An 18,156-nucleotide genomic window follows, 5' to 3' on the forward strand; every position below is an offset into this window, starting at 1 on the left:
ATCAGAGGCTCTCCAAACGCGACATTGCAACCACTAATTATTCCAGCATATTTTACATTGAAAAAGTCAAATGGCGCTCCTTCCCTCCAAGTCCTGCCATGTGGCTAAACAGTAGATTTCCCCTTTATATGGGATATCTACATTCTCAGGAGAAATTGAAAAACAAAATGTATAGTCAAATTTCTCCTGTTACCCTTGCGAAAGTAAAAAAAATTAGGTCTAATGGAAATTTTTTGTGAAAGAAAAGTAAATATTTATTTTTTCCTTCCACATTCCATTCATTCCTGTGAAGCACCTCAAAAGTTAATAAACTTCTTCAATATGGTTTTGAGTACCTTGAGGGGTGCAGTTTTTAGAATGGTGTCACTTTTGGGTATTTTCTGTCATATTGACCCCCAAACTCACTTCAAATGTGAGGTGATCCCTAAAAAATGGTTTTGTAAATTTTGTTGAAAAAATAAGAAATCGCTGGCCAATTTTTAACTCATGACTTTCTAACAAAACAATTATGTTTCAAAAATTGTGCTGATGTAAAGTAGACATGTGGGAAATGTTATTTATTAGCTATTTTGTGCGATATGACTCTGATTTAAGGATAAAAATTAAAATTTTGAAAATTGCTAAATTTTCCAAGTTTTTGCCAAATTTCCATTTTTTCACAAATAAATGCAAATCATATCAAATAAATTTTACCACTATCATAAACTACTATATATCACAAGAAAACTTTTCAGAATCACTGGGATCCGTCTAAGCATTCTCGAGTTATGACCTCATAAAGTGACAGTGCTCAGAATTGAAAAAATTGGCCCAGTCATGAAGGCAAAAACAGGCTCTGGCACGTATGGGTTAATGTGATAAACATAGTTGATTTTCTACCTTGCTCCTCATTTATGTTAATAAAATAATGTAATAATGTCATATGATTGAGAAAATATTAAAGAGAATTACCCACAAAGCAACAATAGTGGTTAGGGGGATGGGTATTTATTTTTGCAAAATACCAAAAATATATCTTTTCATTTATTCTTAAAAGTTTAAGTTTTCTTTAGAATATTCGAAGAACATGAAATCCTGTTGAAAAGAAAAAGAAAATGTTATTGTGTAAGCATTCTAGATATGTAATACAACTTTAAATGGGTTGCCTTATCGGGTCACTCTTGTTATATGCCCTATCTGGCCATGAATAGATATTTATACACTAATACATGTATAAGATGCACCTTTTTTCTACAAAATTTTGGGGAAAATGGGGGTGCTTGTTATAATCCGAATGTAGCTTACTGGGTGGGCAACTGAGGTGGAGTGGAGTCCCAAGAGGCAGGGTTGCTGCTGCAGGAAACTGTCAATGTCCGCAGGAGGTGATGCTGCGGTCCTTGGCCTGGAAGGAGGGGGTTTTCAGTGGTGCAAGGCTGCGGAAGGCTTCGGGCTTTAAGAAAATGTCGGTAGTCCCCGCACTCCCCATCCTTTTCACTACAGTGGACTTTGGAAAATTAGCCGCCGGAGGGTGCTCATGTGCAGATTCAAGTCTTGGCTCCCGATATCTCGGCCCCCAAGATCTCAATCTGCCCATGCCCCGACTCTGGTGAACATTTTCCACCGCAGTGAAAATGATGGGAAGTGTCGAGACTCCTGACATTTTCTGAATGCCCGGAGCCCATCTCAGCCTCACACTGCCGAGCAGCCCCTCCTCCCAGCCCATGACTCGCATGTATTTATTATTCAACATTGAAATTGCAACACAAGAGAGGAGAAGTTGTGAAATTAAGGAAATAATGAAATCGATATGCATGTTTATGATATGTAAATGATGACAAACTGGAAGCAAAACTTTAAAAAGATCTTGATTTAGTCAACATTGAGTATGTGCCTTGGCTGTTATCAATGAAGTTATTAATGGTTGCCTGAGTAATGTCCTACCACACTATATGCACTTGTGCAATTCATCAAGATCTCCTGCTGGCAGCTACCATTTCAATTGACAGAAAATAACTTCTCAGATGTGTTCGATGGGAGACAAGTGTGGAGATACTGCATGCCATAGTAGAATGGTAGCCATGAAGAGACCTTAATGAGGGGACATGTCGCAGAAGCTGTATTTAAACACAACATACAGAATATTTTTCTGACATTTGCATATCATTAAAATATTTATTGATACTATGATTTTTATCATTCCATAGCTTTTGCTCCTTAGTTTTGCTTTTTTATAAATGTATAACATATATACCGTATGTCCGCTAGTAACCAGAATGTGGCGCTCAGACAATGATGGTTTGTGCTTTGAAGAGTCAGCCTGTCTATGTATTACATTGATTATCTTTCCTTGATCAGTTAGAATCTAATAGTATGGCCAACCAGAGGTTCCACTGGCCATAGCAACTGATGATCACTAAGAGTTTATCAGGACCGACCCACAGCAAACAGTTAACTGTTGGGTCAGGTTCCATATAAAAAATGGTTGTATTTTTACTAAATTATGTAAAACTTTTATTAAATGCCTCTTGACATTAATAAACTTACTATAAGAAAGCATGCACCAAGCATCACTGCTTTGATTTTTACATCAAGATTAATTGGAAACTGCACCCCAAAGTTGTCAGTGTCTGTACACATCTCATTCACCAGACCAGACCACTGTTTGGAAATTCTTCCAACTTCAAAGATCTCATCAACTGACTTTACCTGTAGAAAAAAAGAAAACTTAACTAGTGATTTTACTACAGTTATTACAGAATAGCAGCAATTAAGCCTGAGAGTCAATATTCTGTTTTTGTATAACCGAGTAGCAGAAACGACAATTGCAGACTTTCTTAGCAAAAAACGAGAGAAAAATGAGAGGAAAAACAGAAAGCGCCATGGAAATGGTGTTTCGGAATTATTGCAAAATCCATTGAACTAGATGACTAGAAGCATGTTCAGAAATATTATACATTTCTTTGTAGTGACAACATTACAGATGTGACCACTCTTACCATTTCTTGAATTTGGTTAAAGACTCCAATTTCCCATAAACCAAATTCAATACACTATCACAACATGCTAGCAAAACCCTTGACAGTCTTTAATTCACAACACACGTACAGTACCTGAAATATGTATTGAACACAGCACCAATTTTCAAAGTAAATATGTCTCTAAACATGCTACTGACATGAAATTTTCACCTGATGTCAGTAACAATCCATCCAATCCACACAGGCAAAGCAATCAAACCATTGATTTTCATAAATTAAGTTAGGTGTAATAATAAGAAATCATGCAGGTAAAAAGTATTGAACATGATTACTAAAATTTATTTAATACTTAGTACAAAAGACTTGTTGGTGATGACAGCTTCAAGACGACATGCTTATACACAAACACTTTTGACATCCTGCAGCTTCCGTGGGCTCCTTCTATGTACACTGAGCTTTAGCTGCTACCATAAATTTTCTATTGGATTCAGGTATGGTGATTGCCTGGGCCATTCTAGCAGTTTTATTTCTTTATCTGTGTGTTTGGGATCATTTTCTTGCTGAAATGTCCACCCTCATTTCATCTTCACTAAGCGGGTAGAACGCAACATATTTTTATCAAGTATGTCTCAGTGCAATTGTCCATTCATCCTTCCTTGAATTATCTGATGTTTTCCAGTGCCATATCCTGAAAAGCAGTCCCACAGAATGATGTTTGCACCTCCAAACTTCACTCTCGGTATGGTGTTTTATGGTGATATGCAGTCCCTTTTGGCCTCCAAACAAGATATGTATTATGGCATCCAAAGAGTTCAATTTTGGTCTCATCTGACTAGTCAGTTGAAATCCTCCCAGTATTTCACAGGCTTGTCTAAAATTTGTTGAGAAAACTGAAAATGCGCTTGAAAAAGCTTTTTGTTCAGCAGTGGAGTTTTGCATGGTTAACATGCATACAGGTCATAGAGATTAAATGCATTACTTATAGTTTCCTTTGAAACAACTGTATCTGCTGATTCCAGGTCTTTTTAGCTGTCCACAGGTGGCCCTTGAACAACGCTTATGATAATTCTTTTCACTACTCTGTCTAAAATCTTGCGGGGAAGCACCTGGTCATGGCTGGTTTATGGTGAGATGATGTTCTTTCCACTTCTGATTATGGCCCGAAGAGTGCTCACTGGAACCTTCAGTAGTTTAGAAATTATTCTGTAACCAATTCCATCAGTTTGTTTTGCAACAATAAAGAAGGTCTTGAGATAGCTCACTGGTTTTACCCATCATGAAATATTTCTTGTTTGGCACCTTGGTAATGAGATACCTTTTCATCTACCATCAATTGAAGCAGCTGATATTTTTTCTGACTAAGTTGCAGGATTGCTTTCTAATTACTGATATACAGCTCTGGCAAAAATTAAGAGACCACCACATCAAAACCTTGTCATGTGCAGCCCATTCTCCAGACCTGAACCGCATTGAAAACCTCTGGAATGTAATCAAGAGGATGATGGATAGCAACAAGCCATCAAACAAAGAAGAACTGCTTAAATATTTGAGCCAGAAGCAGTGTGGAAGACTGGTGGAAAGCATGCCAAGACGCATGAAAGCTGTGATTAAAAATAATGGTTATTCCACAAAATATTGATTTCAGAACTCTTCCTGAGTTAAAACATTAGAATTATTGTTTCTTAATGATTATTAACTTGTTTTCTTTGCATTATTTGAGGTCTGAAAGCACTGTTTTTTTAATTTTGATCATTTCTCCTTTACAGAAATACAAAAAACAAAATTTTTTGCTTGGAAATTCGGAGACATGTTGTCAGAAGTTTGTAGACTAAAAGAACAATTTACATTTTACTCAAAAATATATATAAAGAGAAAAATCAGACAAATTGAACATTTTAAAGTGGTCTCTTAATTTTGCCAGAGCTGTATTTCAGCTGGTGTCATGACTTTCTATGGCTTTTTGCACCTCTCATCATGTGTTCAATACTTTTCCCCTGTGTCATTTCTCATTATGACACAAAACCTAATTTATGGACATGTCTGATTGGATCTCTTTGCTTGTGTGAATTAGATGGCTTGCTACGAACATCTGGTGAAAATTTCATGTCAATAGCACCTATAGAAATATATTTACTTAGAAAATTGGTGATGTGTTTAATACTTATTTCATCCACTGTATCTAGTACAGTATACATATAGGACTATTAGAATAGTAAGCATTCTTCTTCATTCTACTCAGAACAGATACCTAAGACCTTCAAACTGATCTATATTTAATGTTTTATAATGGATAAAAAAAGTGAAAAAGCTATACCTTTTATCATGTCTTGCGTTCATGAAAAGGACGACTAACAAAATATAAATCAAAACACTGATTGTAGACATATTCCTTTTCAGCTATACACTTCCAAGAAACATTTGAATGTGGATTTTTGCAAAAGTATAAATTAAAATAATGTCAATTAAAATGTTACATTTTTGTGTGATACTGTCCTAAGTTAATGAGGTATAATAAGAACCATTGTATAATGAATCCCAACAAATCTCTCATGACTATGATAGCTCCAATAGAGCAGTGATAGATACCACTGCTCCCCAACTCATGGATTTCATTTAGACATTTAATTTTTTTGTCCTTTAATATGCAATGAGAATTCAATTATTTTGAAAAAGGCTACTTTTACCATAAAATTGATGTCAGAGCAACAACTACAGGTAAGACAGGGTCCAATGATTCTTAAAACATTTTCATGCCTCTCATTTTGTATTGTGAACTTTGGTAGGAACGGATGCCAGTTCTGGATGACATAGCCAATTGTTATTCCTGGGGGAGACTGAACCTCGAGCTATGAAAGAAAGCAAAAAGAACCCTGGAACAGGATAGTACAATGTAATATATAATATTATTAGTACTCTTCCTAGCATGAGTGAAACTCCTTAGCCCAAAAGTCACACCTCATCTTTTGATAGTAGGACATTGGATGTAAACATTAGACCAACTTTTTCCAGCTACAAGAACGGATGGCTCTAAGCCAACAAAACACCATTTTTCTACAACTATGGAAATCATGGCAAACCTCCCACATCTCCTGAACTTACTTGTCCTCACAGACACATTCTAGGAGAACTGTAGTCATATACTCATTGCTTCACTTAAAACCCTAATTCAATTCTTATTACCTGCAGTTTTACATATTGCTCATAACATTTCAAAAACATTTCTTTAAATGCCAAAGAGTATTGCAAAGCATCTTTTATTAGGGAGTTCTTTTATTGTATACAACTTGTAATACTGGTGGGGATGGACCCACTGTGTCATGGCCTGGGCTTACCCTTGAGGGGTGTGACCAAATGTCTACCAAGTATTCATTAGAGCCGCTGATGGGGAGGATAGGCTGGGTCACCGGTAGACACCAGGTACCACTCAGAACAGAACCCCGGGACTTCATCAGCTGACCGGAGGGTCAGAGACTCGGGTACGGGGTGCAGGTGGGTGAGACAAAAGCATATTCAGACAGTCCGAGGTTGGAAAAGGCAGCACAAGTTCAGAATTCAAATTGAGGTCAGGATCGAAGTGATAAGGATAAACGAGGAGGCAAGCCGAGTCGATAGCAGCTGAGACAAAACCAAAATACGCCAATACAGGAAGCTAGAGACTTAGCTCCTAGAACATAAGTTCAGGCGAGGAATGGAGGGGGGGGATTTTAAGTGAAGTGAAATGGTGAAAAAACATCTTGCCATTTTGTTTTTATTGCATTCATTGTGTAGTAAAACTGATGTGATAATGCAATAATAATAAAGTTAGTGCCAACAAATTTTTTACAATTTACAATTAAGCAGGAGACATGCACGAACAATATCAGGCATTACAAAGTAACACATAGTTCAACAATTACAGGAGGAGTGAAGGCCCTGTTTGCAAGCTTACATTCTATAGGAATATATAGTAGGGGAGCGCAATATGATTCTGCAAAACAGAATGATAGGGAGATGCCAGATTTGTAATTATATATATATATATATATATGTATATATATATATATATATATATATATTGTGAGAATCATGTGGGAATAGTGTATGAGGGCAGGTATATCTCGCCCAGATTCCTTTCCTATGTGGCCTAGTCTGGTCAGTATCGCACCTGCTTACTAATGGATAATGGGAGGTGGATATAAAAGGATGCAAGGTGGTTGTGTGAGTGTCTCAGCCTGGGAACACAGAGAGCCTGTCTGTGTGAGAGACACACACGTGAGTGAAAGCAGTGCCCACTGCAACTGTGGTTTGGCTGGACGGGAGAAGCCCGCCAGTTGATAGTTAGGTTGTAGGATTTGTTTTATGTTTTATTTCTTTTATGCATTGCTTTCACCATTAATAAACCTGACCCAGAGTCAGTTATACCCGAATCCCAGCTCTGCGCCTGAGTTTTATGCTGAACGCACGTGACCTTTGACCCCAGCAAAGGCGATCCCGGAGTGTTTTATCACATTGTGGTGGAGAACGCGGGCATCACGTTGCAAGCATGAGCATGGAGGACGTGGTGAAAGCGCTGGTACAGTCCACCGCTGTCCAGCAAGAAGCTAATCGGGTGATGATGGCCCGGCTGGGAGTGACGACCGCTGTCCGTGCACAGAGAGTGCATCAATGGACTTATCAGCCGGATAAACCACCGCGGTCACAGATGTTCGACCTGGTCCACGTGACGAAGAAGTGGCTACAACCCGAGGTGCTGACAGCGCCAGAGATAATCCAGAGAGTCGTCATGGACAAGTACCTGAGAGCTCTACCGCCAGCCCTGAGGAAGTGGGTAAGCCATGGAAATCCTACGACGGCAGATCAACTGGTGGATCTGGTTGAACGTTACTCCGTGGCGGAAGGACTCCGAGACGACGCTTTTTCAACATGATGGAGCACCTTGCCATAAAGCAAAGGTGATAACTAAATGGCTCAGGGAACAAAACATAGAGATTTTGGGACCATGGCCTGGAAACTCCCCAGATCTTAATCTCATCGAGAACTTGTGGTCAATCATCAAGAGACGGGTGGACAAACAAAAACCTTCAAATTCAGACAAAATAAAAGCATTGATTTTGCAAGAATGGACTGCTATCAGTCAGGATTTGATCCAGAAGTTGATTAAGAGCATGCCAGGGAGAATTGCAGAGGTCCTGAAGAAGAAGGGTCAACACTGCAAATATTGACTTGCTGCATTAACTCATTCTAACTGTCAATATAACCTTTTGTTACTCATAATATGATTGCAATTATATTTCTGTATGTGATAAAAACATCTGACAAACACACATAAAAACCAGAGGGCAGCAGATCATGTGAAAATATAATATTTGTGTCATTCTCAAAACTTTTGGCCATGACTGTATATACTGTATATATATATATACAGTATATATTTAAATATTTTAGTGATTTAAAAAAAGAAATTATATTTTCTGAGACCAGCAGAGTTTTCATTTGTCCAATAGAACCTGAGTAGGGTTTGGTTTTTATATGGTGATGTGTAATGTTTATTTGCATTACTAATTCAGGCTAAATATGAAGTTTTGATTGCTTTTTATTATATTATTAAGAGGTGCAGAGACTAAAAACTGAAACTTCTGCGGTTAAGATTTTTTTTTTCTTGCTTTACCATCTTGGTTTAATTGATTTATGTTTTGACAGATCATACTTTTGAAGATTATTATTATTATTTATTATTATTGCGCAATTTATTCCATGGCGCTTTACATGTGATGAGGGGTATACATAATACATACAAGTACAGTAATCTTAAACATTACAAGTCACGACTGGTACAGGATGAGAGAGGACCCTGCCCACGAGGGCTCACAATCTACAACGGGATGGGTGAGGATACAGTAGGCGAGGGTAGAGCTGGTCGTGCAGCGGTTTGGTAGATCGGTGGTTACTGCAATTTGTAGGCTTGTCGGAAGAGGTAGGTCTTCAAGTTCTTTTTGAAGGTTTCCATGGTAGGCGAGATGTCTGATATGTTGTGGTAGAGAGTTCCAGAGTAGAGGGGATGCGCGGGAGAAATCTTGTATGCGACTGTGGGAAGAGGAGGTAAGAGGGGAGTACAGAAGGAGATCTTGTGAGGATCGGAGGTTTCGTGCAGGTAAGTACCGGGAGACTAGGTCACAGATGTACGGAGGACTCAAGTTGTGGATGGCTTTGTATGTCATGGTTAGGGTTTTGAACTGGAGTCTTTGGGTAATGGGGAGCCAGTGCAGGGATTGACAGAGGGGAGAGGCTGGAGAATAGTGGCGGGACAAGTGGATTAGTCGGGCAGCAGAGTTAAGAATAGATTGGAGGGGTGCGAGAGTGTTAAAGGGGAGGCCACAGAGCAGGAGGTTGCAGTAGTCAAGGAGGGAGATGATGAGGGCATGGACTAGGGTTTTTGCAGATTCTTGGTTGAGGAATGTACGGATCCGTGAAATATTTTTGAGTTGAAGTCAGCAGGAAGCGATGCAGAAATTACGGTAAAAATTTGCTTTTTGTCAGAAAAGGATTGATTTAAGCTGCTGTATTTTCACATTAGGAGAGATATAAATAAAACTTCATTTTCTCTCTGCTGACATTCCATTCCCACATATCCCCATTGACACCTGCCCACTCAGCAACCTCCAAACTCCAGTAGCGCACTTCATCTTTTGGACAATCAGTGGTCCTCCTCAGCCACCCTCACAGGCAGACATACATTAATCCTGGTTTTCAACCGTCTATGCTCCCTATCTAACTTCATAACATCCCCCCTCCCTTTATCTGACCATCATCTACTCGCTTTCTCATCACTGTTCTCCTCACTTTTCACCCATGTCCAACAACTAGTGCACCCCCCCGCTGAAACCTCACACATCTAGACACCCACATGCTTTCTGACTCTATTCCACCACTGATATCAATATCCTCACTCCATGACACAGACAGTGCCACTACTTTCTACAATGCCACTCTCGCATCGGCCATCGACTCAGTCGCCCCTCTCATAAATAGCAGAGTGCGACAAATCTATAGGGATCCCTGGCACAATTATATCACTTAAAAGCTTCAGCAAGTAACTAGGGTTGCAGAGCGGCATTGGAAGAAAATGCATTTGCAAGACAATATCACCGCATTCAAATCAGCTCTCACCTTTGTTAAACAGGCCTACTTTACGTCCCACATATCTTCCTTATCCTACTACTCCAAATAGTCATTCAACACCTTTAACTCCCTCCTCCACCCACCTCTGCCCCCCCAACTTCCCTAATCTCTGCCGAGGACTTTTGCCACGCACGTAAAAAATCAAATAGACCAAAGAAGGAAAGTCTTTATTGTTCAACCTCCACAACCCCTTTGTATACCAGACCAATGCCCTTACCCCAAAACCTCCCTGTCCAACATCAATGAATGAGAACTTACTCATCTCCTCTCCAAATCATACCTCACCACTTGTGCACTTGACCTCATCCCATCCAACCTCTTCCCCAATCACACCACTACACTTATCCCATCCCTAACCGATCTCTTCAATCTACTACTAACTTGTGGTACCTTCCCCTCTGCTTTCAAACATGCCACAATCACACCAATACTCAAGAAGCTATCCCTTGACCCAACCACTATGTCCAGCTATCGCCCCATATCACTGCTTCCATTTGCTTCCAAACTCCTTGAACAGTGCGTCCAAGCAGAACTTTCACTTTGCATCTAACTTACTCTTCAACAACCTACAATCTGGCTTCTGCCCCCATCATTCCACTGAAACTGCCTTGATTAAAATTACTAACGACTTACTTACAGCCAAAGCTAACAGACAATTCTCTATATTCCTCCTTCTTGACCTGTCCTCTACTTTTGACACAGTTGACCACTGCCTCCTACTACAGCACCTCTCTTCCTTTGTTGTCAAAGACCTTGCCCTATTCTGGATCTCTTCATACATTAGCAATCGCATATTTAGCATCTCCTACTCCCACACTACTTCCTCATCTCGCCCTCTCTCTGTTGGTGTTCTTGAAGGCTCTGTCCTAGGACCCCTATTCTTCTTCATCTATACCTTGGCCTGGGACAACTCAAAAAGTCTTCTGTCTTCCAGTACCATCTATATGCTCAGATCTACCTCTCTGGCCCAGATGTCACCTCTCTGCTGTCCAGAATCCCAGAGTGTCTATTAGCCATATCCTCCTTCTTCTTCTCTTGAGTCCTCAAGCTCATCGTGGACAAATTTGAACTAATTATCTTTCCTCCATCTCACATATCTCCCCTACCTGATCTATCTATCACAATTAGTGCATCAAACTTTCCCCAGTACCACAAATCTGCTGCCTTGGAGTAATCCTTGACTCTGTCCTGTCCTTCAAACCGCACATCCAAGCTCTCACCATCTCCTGTCACCTTCAGCTAAAAAATAATTCTAAAATCCATCCATTCCTCAACCCTCAATCTACTAAAATGCTTGTGCATGCCCTCATCATCTCCTGCCTCAAATTCTGCAACATTCTCCTCTGTGGCCTACCTTCTAGCATTCTCGCACCTCTCCAGTCCCTCCTTAACTCTGCTGCCTGACTAATTAATCTCTCTCCTCGCTATTCTCCTGCTTCCGCCCTCTGCAAATCCCTTCATTGGCTTCCAATTTCTCAGCATATCCCATTCAAACTACCAACACTGACCTACAAAGCCATCCATAAAACCTTTCTCCTCCGTATATCTACAAACTAATCTCCCAATATCTTCCCTCATGTAATCTCCAGTCTTCCCAAGACCTCCTTCTCTCCTCCACACTTATTTGATCCTCATCCGGGTGGCATGGTGGCTCAGTGGTCATTGTGGCTCAGCTGGGGTCCTGGGTTCAAACCTCACCAAGGACAACATCTGCAAGGAGTTTGTATGTTCTCCCCATGTTTGCGTGGGTTTCCTACAGGCACTCTAGTTTCCTCCCACATTCCAAAGACATACTGATAGGGAATTTAGATTGTGAGCCCCATTGGGGACAGTGATGCTAATGTATGAAAACTGTAAAGCGCTGCGGAATTTGTTAGCGCTATATAAAAATAAAGATTATTATTATCCAATTGCCTCCAAGACTTCTCCTGAATATCCCCCATCCTTTGGAATTCTGTGCCCCAGCACGTTCAATTATCAACCACATTTGGATCCTTTAGAAGGAACCTGAAAATTCATCTCTTCAAGAAAGCTTACATCCTGCAATGACCACTTCAACCCCCTACTGATTTTTCCCCATCTTCCTGTAGAACGTAAGCCTGCAATGGTCCTCTTCCCTCTGTACCAGTCTACCATTGTTAGTTTGCCTACTGTAAAGGGCATGTCACACTAAGAGATATTGCTAGCGATATCGCTGTGTCTGATACTTACCTACAACCCGCTCCCCCGCTGGTTATCGCTGATTGCGCGAGAACGTCCAGGACTGTTTCTCGTCGTCAGCTTCCTGCGGCGCTTCCTGCTGTGACGACGAGCGACGCATGGAGCCGGGCGGAAGGACGCAGGATCGCCTGGTGTGACAGGTAAGTAGCGACCCCCGTCCCCAGCGATGTCGCTAGTGAGATCTGCCTGTGTGGCATCTCACTAGCGACCACTTAGCGATGCACCAGCGATCCTGACCGCGTCATATCGCTGGTCGGGATCGCTGGTGCATCGCTAAGTGTGACAGTACCTTAAGTGATATTTGCATTTTGATATAACCCCTCCTTATGTACACCACCATCAATGGTGCTATACAAATAACTAATAATAATAATATTTTGCAAATTTTCAAATGATAAAGAGGCAGAAAAATTATTAATAGTTTCCTGGAATGGTAAACTACATAAATTGAAATTAAGTAAAATTAGTATTTTTATTGAATGCGTTATTTTTTATTTATCTTCCTAGTCTTTTCATATCCCATGTCCATTTTTATGTCCATATGCAGTCTATTTTTTAAGGACCGCAAATACGAATATACACCCATTATATTCAATAGTGGTGCACACATGTCAGGTTTTTTCACAAGGACCGTGAAAAAGCCGCAGACATGTTAGGTTTCTTTTGCACAGCCTGGACACTGCCGCATACTGATGACTCACAGATGACATGTATGTGACATCAGAGTGACATGGACCGGCACCTGGAAAGAAGCGGTACAGTTTGAACTGATCCCAGGTGCTGGCTGGCTGTTGAAGGTAGCTCTCATCATTGTCTCCTGCTCTTTCTGAAATCAGCGTGACCAGGAGACAATGATGGAAGTTGTATTGAGCAGCAGCTGGGTAAGGCCTGTGTAAAATAAATCATAAAATAAAAAGAACAGCATGGGCTTCCGTGCAATTTTCATAACCAGCAAAGAGAAAGACCATAGCTGGAGGCTGATTTTTTCCCAGGCTATTAATGAAAACTAAGAGCTGTTTGCTTAGCCTTTACAGGTGAATTTACGTGAGAGCCCAGAAAAAAAATGAGGTAGTGTCCCCCTATAAACTCAAACCGGCAAAGGCTATACAGACAGCTGTAGGTTGATATTAATATCCTGGGAAGGGGTCAGAGATATTGAACCCCCCGCCCAGGCTAGAAACATCAGCCCTCAGCCGTTCCAGAAATGGCGCATCCATAAGATGTGCCAAATCTGGCACATAGCCTCACTCTTCCCACTCGCCAAATAGCGGTGGCAAGTGGGGTAATATTTGTGGGGTTGATGTAACCCATATTGTCAGGTAATATCAAACCTAGGGGTTAGTAATAGAAGTCAAGTTGCAAGGTTCTCCTGCTCGCGGTGACATCAGACAGGTCCTGCGAGTTCATGGCCAATGAATTCACTTCACTTATGTAATATCAGCAAGAGTGCCGTGGGAAATTGGCCGTGAACTCGCAGGACCTGTCTGATGGCATCGCGAGCAGGAGAACTTTCTCACACTCGTGGTGCCTTCGGAAAGGGAATAACAGTTCACAGGCACACACTGAGCACACGGTGCCCAATGTCTGCTGGATGACAAGCTGTATGGGCGCATCATGCATCCATGCAGCCTGCCATCTAGATGTAGCAGAGCTAGACCTGTCATGGGACAAGTGGATTAAATGCATCTCTTTGGAAAGGTGATGAATTTTGTTGTTTGGGGTTTTTTTTTACCTCTTTTGCATATTACGAGGGCATCTGGGGAATAAGTGAAGCCATAAGCATGCTTTAATTAAGATTATTAAAGGAGCCAGTTTTTTTCTTTCAATTAAATGACTTTTTTTCTGGGTGTCTGTGTGGATTCCAGCATACGGCTAAACCCTGATGTAGTGGAGGAGATTGGTAAACACAATTGTGGATGAGATTGGGTAAAAACTATAAAGAAACAGACAGTACAGTATATCAGCACTGGCAGATAACAACACAGCAATAATACAGGGTGCTATCATAACAGTAGCAGGCATTATTACAGAAGTTGAGCAATACAACACACAATGCAGCACATGAATTGCTGGCTTTTATTCTATCTATCCATTATATATATATATATATATATACACTCACTGGCCACTTTATTAGGTACACCTGTCCAACTGTGTGTTAAGACTTAATTTCTAATCAGCCAATCACATGGCGGCAACTCAGTGCATTTAGGCATGTAGACATGGTCAAGACAATCTCCTGCAGTTCAAACCGAGCATCAGTATGGGGAAGAAAGGTGATTTGAGTGCCTTTGAACGTGGCATGATTGTTGGTGCCAGAAGGGCTGGTCTGAGTATTTCAGAAACTGCTGATCTACTGGGATTTTCACGCACAACCATCTCTAGGGTTTACAGAGAATGGTCCGAAAAAGAAAAAAAATCCAGTGAGCGGCAGTTCTGTGGCCGGAAATGCCTTGTTGATGCCAGAGGTCAGAGGAGAATGGGCATACTGGTTCGAGCTGATAGAAAGGCAACAGTGACTCAAATTGCCACCCGTTACAACCAAGGTAGGCAGAAGAGCATCTCTGAACGCACAGTGCGTCGAACTTTGAGGCAGATGGGCTACAGCAGCAGAAGACCACACTGGGTACCACTCCTCTCAGCTAAGAACAGGCATCTGATGGCTACTTTCAGCAGGATAATGCGCCATGTCATAAAGCTCGAATCATCTCAGATTGGTTTCTTGAACATGACAATGAGTTCACTGTACTCAAATGGCCTCCTCAGTCACCAGATCTCAATCCAATAGAGCATCTTTGGGATGTGGTGGAACGGGAGATTCGCATCAGGGATGTGCAGCCGACAAATCTGCGCCAACTGTGTGATGCCATCATGTCAATATGGTCCGAAATCTCTGAGGAATGCTTCCAGCACCTTGTTGAATCTCTGCCACGAAGAATTGAGGCAGTTCTGAAGGCAAAAGGGGGTCCAACCCGTTACTAGCATGGTGTACCTAATAAAGTGGCCAGTGAGTGTATATATATAGTGGTACAGTAAAGGTTGTTTTACTGCATGGAAGATATGTTTCTCCCAGCAGATTAATGTTTGGCCGGGTTTTTTCCTAAAGACGGGACCTGCGATGATGTCAGGGTCACGTGATCAGCCCATGTGGTGTCTACCTCACTGGTGGGAGGAGTTAGGCCCTATGTAATGGAGGTTGGTAATTACCACAGGGTGAGTGTGTTTCTGGAAGCTACAGGAACTTGTGTGGACTCAGCCTGAAACTGGTATACAGGTTTCCCGTGCTGCAGGACTATAACAGCAAGACTTGGAAGAACCCCAGGACCTGGCAGCCGCATAGTTACGCCCATCCCATGCAAGGGGTGAGTCTGGGACCAGTGGTTCTCCAAGCTGGAGTATATGTTTACTTTTTCTTATGTTTTGTTAAGCTGCTGGTTACTGAGTGACATTAAAAACCACTGGAATTGGACTTTATGCCTGTGTGTTGCCTCATTACTGCCGCCCAGCTATTGCCTACCAGAGCGAATCCCTACAATATATATATATACTGCATATATATATATACTAGATGTAGGCCCAATGCTATCACATCGGGAGGGCGGTAATGTCACAATGGGGGCAGACTTTGCAGCATAGAAAATCTCTCCCCCCATGTGCTCACCCACCTATCCACTCTCTCTTTCCCCATGTGCTGACTTCTCTAATCTGTGCTCTCTTCTTTGACCTGTCTACCCCATGTGCTATCCCCCTTGTCTGCCGTCTCCTTCCTGTGCTGTGTTCTCACCTCATGTGCTGTCCCATTTGAGCTATCTTCCCCTGTACTGTCTCTCACCCCTGTGTCTGGAATTACTGGAGGTCTGAATAATATCCAGTGAGTCAAAAACCAAGACTGAGGCAGAAATCCCAAAGAGTCTCTACTCAAACAGCATATAAAGTAGAACTTAGTATATGGAAGAAACAGATTGAATACCCTTATACAGTACACTCATTCAGCCGGAGCTGAAATCACTGTGCCAATTCAAGGTTCCCTGAAGAGTGTAAATCGAATGTAGAACAGAGAACAGGTGTAAATCGAATGTAGTGATATCAAGGGACCCCCTGGAATGGCATACTGAGTATAACCTATACAAACCAAAATAACAATGCATATAAATATAATACAAAGGTCCTTAAGCGCTTCAACTAGGGGTACCCGGGTATCTATGACTATGGTACCTTTAACCTGAGGTGAGTCTCCTCTCAGGAATATAGATTGCATAGGCTGCAGCCAGTCCCAAATCTTCGGTGACAATCACTTCTGTATAAAATGTTTGTCCAATCTTGCTTCTCAGCTCATCACAACAGGGACTCCACAGAGATCCACAGTCACACAGCTTTCACGAATGCTCAGTCTTTGTTTCACAGCAAGGTCTCAGGCTCCCAAGATGAAGGGTTGCAGTGCACAGTCTCTTACAGCGTTCAATCTCTTTGCTTCTCACAAGCTGCTCCACACAAACAGTGTCTCTCAGGACAGTGTCTCTCAGGGCAGTTTCTCTTCACTTCTGGAAGTTTCTCTTATAGCTCTAGACAGCTGACACTGGGCCTCACCCCCCAGCACACACAGACTCCTGGGCACTCGCAGCACCTGCTCTTAGCTGCAACAGGCAAACACCACAGGGTCCTAGTGCTCTCCTGGTGTAATCACAGTTCACCCTCTTACATGTCTGACCGTGTACAGAACATACCACAGCTCCTGGTCAGGGGAGGAAACAAAAGACAATACTGACATTACAGCAGGAGATCGAAGAGGATACATATTGTGAGGTAAAATATTGTTTAAAAACAGTCAGTGAAATATTTTACCTGACAAAATGAATCCTATGTGATGCCCTGCTGTAATGTCAGTTTTGTCTTTTGCTTCCTCCCCTGCTCAGGAGATGTGGTATGCTCCGTATATGGTCAGACACAGACAGTTTTTAAAATTAACTTTCGTTTGTTGGAAATCCCTTTTAATGTGACCATCTTCCTCTGCCTGTAGACACGTCTCGCATCTGCCGCCGGAATCAGTGGAATGATTCACTGTGCCTGCGTGGAATTCGCACAGGCCCAGTGCGACGGTGTTCTGCTGGTGGTACCACGCAAGAGGGTGTGTAAGTCTGAGTGTGTGCATCTGAGTGTGTGAGTCTGAGTGTGTGTGTGGTGCGTACAGCGTATAGAGTGTGTGTGTGTGTGTGTGTGTGGTGTGATGGTGTTCTGCAGCAGTTTCCATATTAGGACACCCATCATTTGGGTGTCCCAATATGGCGGTCGGTGAAATTCCTCCACTTGGAATTCTGGGATACGGTGACATCTGGACAGAACAGGAAATGAATACATTACAAGGGAATTATATAAATATATATATATATATATATATATATAGAGCTGAGTGTATACTTGTATATGTATCAAGCCCCACCCACTTCGCATAGCCAAATGCGACAACAGTTGTGACACACAGCTTGGCCTCACATACATTGCACACACAGCTATGATGCAGGGACCCTCTGATTCCATGTATACGGGGTTACTATACTTCCCCCAGTGATGTGATATAATATCCTGCTCTGTGACAGGAGCTCACACTTCTACTCCAGCACCAGCACAGGCCTGTGACTGACTCCTCCCAAGCAAGTGACTGGTCACATGGTCATGACATCATCACAGGTCCTTTAGCTGCCCAGGATCTTGCATCTACTGAGAGTTCTGGTATGGAAGAGAGGAAAAAGCAGCAGCAGGTGTTGCGGGGTGGTGCCTGTTATGATGAGTCACCGAAGGAGGAAAAAAACAAAATACCAGCTAA

The 18,156-nt window shown here is 41.8% G+C and overlaps 1 protein-coding gene across 1 annotated transcript in view; it reads right to left on the bottom strand.

Moving 5' to 3' along the window:
- Window positions 1-1,029: 1,029 nt before the first annotated feature.
- Window positions 1,030-18,156, bottom strand: part of LOC141092828 (phospholipid scramblase 2-like) — a 102,863-nt gene continuing 85,736 nt past the window's right edge. The window contains exons 6-8 of the mRNA XM_073579153.1: window positions 5,642-5,803; window positions 2,524-2,685; window positions 1,030-1,074 (exon numbers count right to left, since the gene is read on the bottom strand). Of these exons, the coding sequence (XP_073435254.1) occupies window positions 1,030-1,074; window positions 2,524-2,685; window positions 5,642-5,803 (369 nt within the window). The remainder of the gene's footprint in view (window positions 1,075-2,523; window positions 2,686-5,641; window positions 5,804-18,156) is intronic.

This window comes from Dendrobates tinctorius, unplaced genomic scaffold (assembly GCF_039654945.1).
Source record: "Dendrobates tinctorius isolate UK_male_01 unplaced genomic scaffold, ASM3965494v1 ptg000060l, whole genome shotgun sequence".
Lineage (NCBI taxonomy): Eukaryota > Metazoa > Chordata > Amphibia > Anura > Dendrobatidae > Dendrobates > Dendrobates tinctorius.